General features: G+C 44.2%; 1 protein-coding gene across 1 annotated transcript in view; it reads left to right on the forward strand.

The window, feature by feature from the left end:
* Positions 1-2,158, forward strand: part of LOC116463154 (nesprin-1-like) — a 532,795-nt gene extending 530,637 nt beyond the window's left edge. The window contains exon 146 of the mRNA XM_058434482.1: positions 1,172-2,158. Coding sequence (XP_058290465.1) covers positions 1,172-1,412 — 241 coding nt within the window. The 3' untranslated portion in view covers positions 1,413-2,158. The remainder of the gene's footprint in view (positions 1-1,171) is intronic.
* Positions 2,159-7,428: the final 5,270 nt, after the last annotated feature.

Genomic DNA, 7,428 nt, shown 5'->3' on the forward strand with positions numbered 1-7,428 from the left:
TCTGGACCAAACCTACAGTTACCAATACAGCTTTCACACGCTCATATTATTTCAGTAGCCTCACATTCAGTGTCCTTATCCTTGGTGATATTAAAACTCTTTGGGAATTTATACTAGTTGTGAGGGAATGTTTCTTTTGGCTGTATCTTTTATTTTTGTTCATTCAGTGTTGTATGGGTCTGAGTGTACACCAAATGCCTGTTGTAAACAATATTTCTTTCTTCATCTTTTCTACTAGTAACCAGAAAAAGGTAATGGCTGTTCACAAAAAGAAAACAGTAGCACCCAACTCAGAATCTACTTCCAGATTCTGTATTTTCCAGGCAGTCCTTCTTAAGAGTTCTGAAACCTGTACTCAATCTCTAATGCACTGTTTAAAAGGAAGATAAAAGTGAAATAGAAAAACTTGTCACTTTGAGTGTAGAAGGGGCTGTAGGATGACAGTCCATCCTCCTCAGAAAATGGTGTCCATTTTCCAAAGTAACGACGTCAGTGATAGGATCAGCCTAGCATCTACATCGTACAACACCAGTGTTCTGTAGACAAACTCCACTGCTATTCCTTGTTCGTACAGCTTTGGAACCCGCTAATGTCAGGGCCTGATGCTGATTCAGTGCAAGATGAAACCAGGGTATGCTCTACGATTAATGAAGCTTTTGTGGGTCTGTGCAAAATGACTCTTTTTATTTTTGCTGCGTGGATGTTGGCATATCCAGGATGGCTAGATGGGATACTTGGTATGATTCTGAGAGCAACTAATTTTGCTTAACAATGTTCCTGATAGTCTTAAAACAAAAATGTACTGCGTCAAATATCTACATTTTAATTATTCTGGATCTGCTTAATTTATGCTAGTAGAATGTGTATAGAGCAATTATTTTTGTTGATAGAAAATGTTTCACCAAATTAAGGGATAAAAGGAGTAGAATTTGAACCTAATTAGTTACGTTTAGTTGACCAACTAAATGTTTATTTCTCGTCAGTGCAGTTTCCAACAACTTCATTTGGTGGTGGGGGGTGACCTGGGCACACTGTGGAAGGCTGGCAGCTGATCGCCAGGCTGGGGTGTGCTTGGCATGGCCCTTTAGCTTCCAGGAAGGTGCAGAGGCAGAAAGCAGCATCCATCCAACACTGGAGTTATCTGAGTAATTTATGTCCATTCTTCTCTCAGGTCCACAAAAGGTGGCTCCGATTCCTCCCTTTCTGAGCCTGGGCCAGGTCGGTCCGGCCGCGCCTTCCTGTTCAGAGTCCTCCGAGCAGCTCTTCCCCTTCAGCTTCTCCTGCTCCTCCTCATCGGGCTCGCCTGCCTTGTACCAATGTCAGAGGAAGACTACAGCTGTGCCCTCTCCAACAACTTTGCCCGGTCATTCCACCCCATGCTCAGATACACGAATGGCCCTCCTCCACTCTGAACTAAGCAGATACCATCTGCAGAAGTGCTGGTAGCATAAGGAGGATCGGGTCATAAGCAATCCCAAACTACCAACAAGAGGACCTTGATCTTGGCAAAAGCCCTCAGTGTGGCAGCTTTAGCCCTCCTCCGGATCATATGTGTGCAAATCATGGCTTCAGAGGTGGAGGATAAACAGTGACAGGGGAACAAACAGATGATGAGAAGGTTTGAAAGAAATCTGGTTTGAGACTCTGAACCTTAGCACTAAGGAGATTTAGTAAGGACCTCCAAAGTTCCCTGGACTCATGAATTCTGGGCCCTTGGCCCATTCTATGCATAGCCAAGGACTTCAGTAGACCATCTGGGCAGCTTTCCCATGGTGCTGCTCCAACCATCAGATAAATGACCCTCCCAAGCACCATGTCAGTGTCGTACAATCTACCAACCAACCAGTGCTGAAGAGATTTTAGAACCTTGTAACATACAATTTTTAAGAGCTTATATGGCAGCTTCTTTTTTTACCTTGTTTTCCTTTGGGGCATGATGTTTTAACCTTTGCTTTAGAAGCACAAGCTGTAAATCTAAAAGGCACTTTTTTTAGAGGTATAAAGAAAAACTAGATGTAATAAATAAGATCATGGAAGGCTTTATGTGAAAAAAGTTGAATGTTATAGTAAAAAAAAGATATTTATGTATGTACAGTTTGCTAAAGCCAAGTTTTGTTTGTATTGATTTCTTTGCATTTATTATAGATATTATAAAATATTTTGTCTGTGCTTTTTTTCCCTATACAAATAACTCTAAGTTTCATTATTAAGCAGGCACTGATCAGAATGCAACCTAAATGATCATTTTTTTGTGCAATGAATGAAGCTGGAACATTAGTATATATTAAAGGAAAAGGATGGCAAGAGGCAGTGTGGATTTAGACGTAGAAGACCCCAGGTGATTCCTTTTTTTCTCTTCCTTCCATAGTCAATCAAATCTCCTGAATTCTTGCTTCCGGAAACCTTTCATCCTCTATTCTCCATTCCTTTTGCACATGGGAGAGGCTTCCTAGGAGCTGATATCTGAGGTCCCTTCTCCATTCCATTGCGAGCAGACAACAGCCACAGAAATATTCTTTTTTTTTTGAGACGGAGTCTCGCTCTGTCGCCCAGCTGGAGTGCAGTGGCGCAATCTCGGCTCACTGCAAGCTCCGCCTCCCGGGTTCACACCATTCTCCTGCCTCAGCCTCTCCGAGTAGCTGGGACTACAGGCGCCCGCCACCACGCCCGGCTAATTTTTTTTGTATTTTTAGTAGAGACGGGGTTTCACCGTGGTCTCGATCTCCTGACCTCATGATCCGCCCGCCTCGGCCTCCCAAAGTGCTGGGATTACAAGCGTGAGCCACCGCGCCCGGCCCACAGAAATATTCTTAAAGCACGCTTCTGTTCAGATCCCTTCTTCGCTGCAAAGCCTTCTATTGTTCATTGTCTACCGGATAAAATACAGTTTTCTTCTATATTTAAGTCCATAAGCAATGAGATTTTATTTTGCTCCTCTGAACTTGCCTACTATAGTGGCCCTCATGGAATTATGTGATGCTCATGGCATTTTAATGTATCATTTAATAATTCTGGGGCATGTAAAACTCAGGTCTCTGGCTTTTCTTCTCATAGACAGCTCTGGTGCCCTCGTCCGGAGCACATATTCCTGCATGGCAGTAATTGCTGGAGATTGTTGGCTGCTGTCCCTTCCAGAATTGGGAGAGAGAGAGAGTATCTCCTATTTGTACTTGTAAAGCTTCAACTTCTCTCAAGGTCGGTGTCACCCTAGACCCAGAGGTATTTAAGTTTACAAATCCTGCTCTAAATTGAGTATTTAAACCAAACTGAGGCCCTTTACCTTGCCTGAAACTGCCTTCGGTGGTTTCCATAATGCAGGTAGTCTGAGTCCATCTCAGCTAGGGTTCCTGGGGCTTGCTAAACTTTCCAAGTCCTGGGCTTGCTTCAGACCTTCTAGTTCAATCTCTGGGATAGGGCCTGGGAGCCGGCATTTTAAAGAGATGCCTGAGTCCTCCTAACTGCTGAAAAGCACTGCCCTATACTTCCTTAACTTCATTCCTCCTTGCCTGCCTCACAGGACTTAGCTCACAAGCCACCTCCTTCTTGAAAAATTTCCTGATCACTTTCACACTGTATGTAAGACTTCTGTCTACTACTCTGCTTCTTGCCGTCAGGTTGTCTGTATCTTATGGCCCATGAACCCATCGTGTTCCACAGGGAACATGATGGATCTCCCCCCTCCCCATTGTTATTTTATAGAGAAGACCACCTTGTGGTTAAAGTGTCCCATCTTCCTGCTTCTGGAGAGGCTGTGAGCGGCGGTGGCCATTGGCGTTGAAGGGTGCCCTGCACCCTCATCTGAGATGGAACACTCTTCAGGCCTCACTCTTCTCGCACTCTCCTGTCACTCCTCCCAATATCTGGAAGGAGAAGTCCTCCCTCCAGAGCAGTTTTGCCCGTCAGGGGCTACGGAAATCTCACACAATGAGAGTGTCGCTGTGGAAAAGGCAAGCGCAAAGAGACTTCAGAAGCATTTCTTCTCCACGTCACCGTCAACGGACTTCCTAGGCATCTCCCATCACTGAAGAATCAAACGGCAAATGTTGCTGAGAAAAACATTTGGTTTCAATTAAGAAAAATCTCAGCATACATTCCATTTGTGCCTTTCTCAAAACCCTGTGAAACCCCCAAAGGGGTGTAGAACGTCCATGTCCATGACGTTTTTTGAAGATTTAAACAACAGAACCTTCGAAGAAGTAGGGAATCCTGGTGAGTGCAAACATTGAACCCATGAGGTTGTGGCTCTTCCCCAGATGATCGATTGGCCAGTTTAGCAAGGGCTACGCCAGAAACAGATGATGGGGAGACAGGGGTATGGGGCCGTGAGCATCCTCACCCGCACCCAGCGGTTGCTCTGGCAACAGAGAGAAAAAGCTTCATGGAAGAGATGTGGGATGGGTTAAAGAATAGTAAGGAGATAAAAGGACACTGATGGCTGTCGAAGAAGCTCCCATTTCTGCAGTGAGGACTGTCAGGAGCCCTGCTGTGGCCTGGAGAGAGGGAATGGTGCCCCAAGTGAGTGCTGGGTGAGGAAGGTCATAAAGAGACCATCCACTGACCAGGAAGGATGGGAAGGGAAGGGTTAATAACATGGTGGTAAGGAGATTTGCACAAGCAAACGGGAAATACTAGAAAAGTGAACAAAGAATCCAATATAGCTAACATGGAAAAATAAGGCATTAGAATCTAAAAGTAGTAACTTAATAAGAAATCCCGGGAGAAATGGAAGGGTTTTTGGGAAATGATGGCTGAGGAGCAGGAATGTCCCTCTTGGAAAATGGACCCACAGTAGCTTCTCTTGTTTTTGTAAGAAGTGAGAAGAGAAGGCTTCTGAAGGCCCAGATGGGAAATTCAGCATGCCGAGGCCTGAGATTTACTATAAAAATGCAGGTTGGAGTAGATTGATTGATAGCCTACACCCCAGGGCCAAATATTAAGATATTATAGCTACAAAACTTAATTGACAAGCCACATAAAAGATGGTAGAGCAAAGAATAGTGGAGAGAGATGATTTATGAAAGCTAATCGTGGCCAGAAAAGTCGGGCCTCCAAGGGCTGGTCTGGGCTGCCTGAAAGCAGCCCAGTGGACAGGTTCCTTGTTCGGTGCAACCAGTTCACCAGCACCGTCGCCAAACCTTCATAGGGGATTGTGGAGAAACTGAAATATCCTGAGTGTGTACCAAGTAGGTCCAGAAGTGCCTGGGGAGAGCAACAGCCATTAATCTCTCAAGTAGTTCACTGAATGCCCACTATGTGGCAGGAACTGCTCCAGGCTCCCTCGGGGAGTCCTCTCAGGGAGGACCTCAGAAGTTCTTGCGTTTGTTTGTTTGTTTTATTTTTATTTTTTATTTTACTTTAGGTTCCGGGATACATGTACTGAATGTGCAGGTTTGTTACACAGGTATACATGTACCATGGTGGTTTGCTGCACCTATCAACCCATCATCTAGGTTTTAAGCCCTGCATGCATTAGGTATTTGCCCTAAGGCTCTCCCTCCCCTTGCCCCCCACCCCTTGCCCCCCCACCCACCTGACAGGCCCCAGTGTGTGGTGCTCCCTTCCCTGTGTCTATGTGTTCTTATCGTTCAACTCCCACTTATGAGTGAAAACATGTGATGTTTGGTTTTCTGTTCCTGTGTTAGTTTGCTGAGGATGATGGTCTTCATCCACGTCCCTGCAAAGGACAAGAACTCATTCTTTTTTATGGCTGCACAGTATTCCATGGTGTATACATGCCACATTTTCTTTATCCAGTCTATCATTGATGGGCATTTGGGTTAGTTCTTGTTTAATGACTCATTAAAAGCAGTCACCGCTGGGCCTTTGACATAGAGAAGAATCCATATTTCCCAGCACCAGTTATGTCCTGAAATGGGATGAAGGCAAATGAGGAAACTAGAAGGGAATTTAATAGAAACAATATCTAATTTAGGGGAGGAAAGGGAGATTAAAGCTGTTAGATCTCTATTTTCTATGAGCAAATGTCCTCTGCTTTTAGCTTCTTGGTCACCCAGTTTATATTACAGTGGGATGTGTTTTTGAAGAGTATGAATGTCCATCTGCAGAAATGGAGGCAGGTGGAGTGGTTTATAAGCATGGAGGCAACTTTTCACTTAGATATAACACTGAGAAGTTAATTCGGGAAATGAGAGGTGTTTTTCTGACTGCGGTCATCTCAATTTTAGGTTTAGTAGTACCCTGGGGTAACTGTGGCTGATTATCATACCTAAAGTAACCCAAACATAATGAAACTGAAAACGAAGGACTTTTATTCTTCAATTCCCAGCTTCTCACTAACCTCTCCCTTGAAGTTTTAAAATATGCACCAAGAATCCACTGGAGGCTACCACAGAGAGGCCTAAATTTGGGAGAGAACCCTCACTCAGATGAATAAGTGCATGAACAAGGTGCAGCCTTCTGCAGCCGAAGGAAGCTAAGGGGGCTGGACAGTTGGGAATGATTAATGAGAAGCAGGGTGATGTGCTGTAACACAAGCTGAACAATGAGAACATTTAATCTGGGGAGCTGAGGAAGCCGGTTGGGACTTGGGTACAATCTTTCTAAAATATGAAGGTCACAGAAAAATAAATCAGGCTCATGAATTTGCTTAACCTGTTACCTAATACAAGAGTGGGAACATAACTGAATTTGAAAACCGCAATTATGTCAGGAGAAGAAAGTCCTGGGTAAGCCACGTCACAGATTTGATGCCACAGGCAATCGAGAAGAAATCCAGATCTCCCTGCTGAATATTCACATCAGAACCTCACAGATGTGCGTTCCCAGCTCAGGCTTAAATCCTGCCGGACACATTCTTGTTGGGCTCAGAAAGCAAAGCTGCCAAGCAGCTGCCAACTTCGACAGCAATTCCAGGCAGCCAACCCCAAACCCCATTTATTGGCAGGAGCCCAGCGGAGGCCATGTCCACCCCTTGCCCCACACCTCCTTGTGGGATTTACATGTTGACTGGACACTGTAGGGATGTAAGTAGCCATGGCTTTCAGAGTGGGTTTGTCTCACCTGTGGCTCAAAGAATCAATATTACCTGGAAACCTGTGAAGAATGCACCACATTCAGCCCTAGGGCTGGGCTTCCAGGCTACCACCTGCACTGGATGTCTCCATCTTTGGGCCCTTTAAATCTCTCCAGTTGGCCATGATAGCAAGCAGTAACAGCAAGCTTCCCCATCCTCCTCCACTAACTCATAATATATCAGCTTCACCGAACAATTGGTTTCCATATAAATCTGGATTTTTATTCTGAACTCTAATCAATGGTTAGATCTACCTGGCCATTGCTATTTTAATTATAGCAGTATGTAGTGTAATTTATAATGATGTATATATTTGTATAATATAAAAACAAAATAAAATAGATATAAATAATACAAATACATAAGTATGTACTATAACTAATAATATAGTAGTA

This window comes from Hylobates moloch, unplaced genomic scaffold, assembly GCF_009828535.3.
Source record: "Hylobates moloch isolate HMO894 unplaced genomic scaffold, HMol_V3 SCAFFOLD_28, whole genome shotgun sequence".
Taxonomy (NCBI): Eukaryota; Metazoa; Chordata; class Mammalia; order Primates; family Hylobatidae; genus Hylobates; species Hylobates moloch.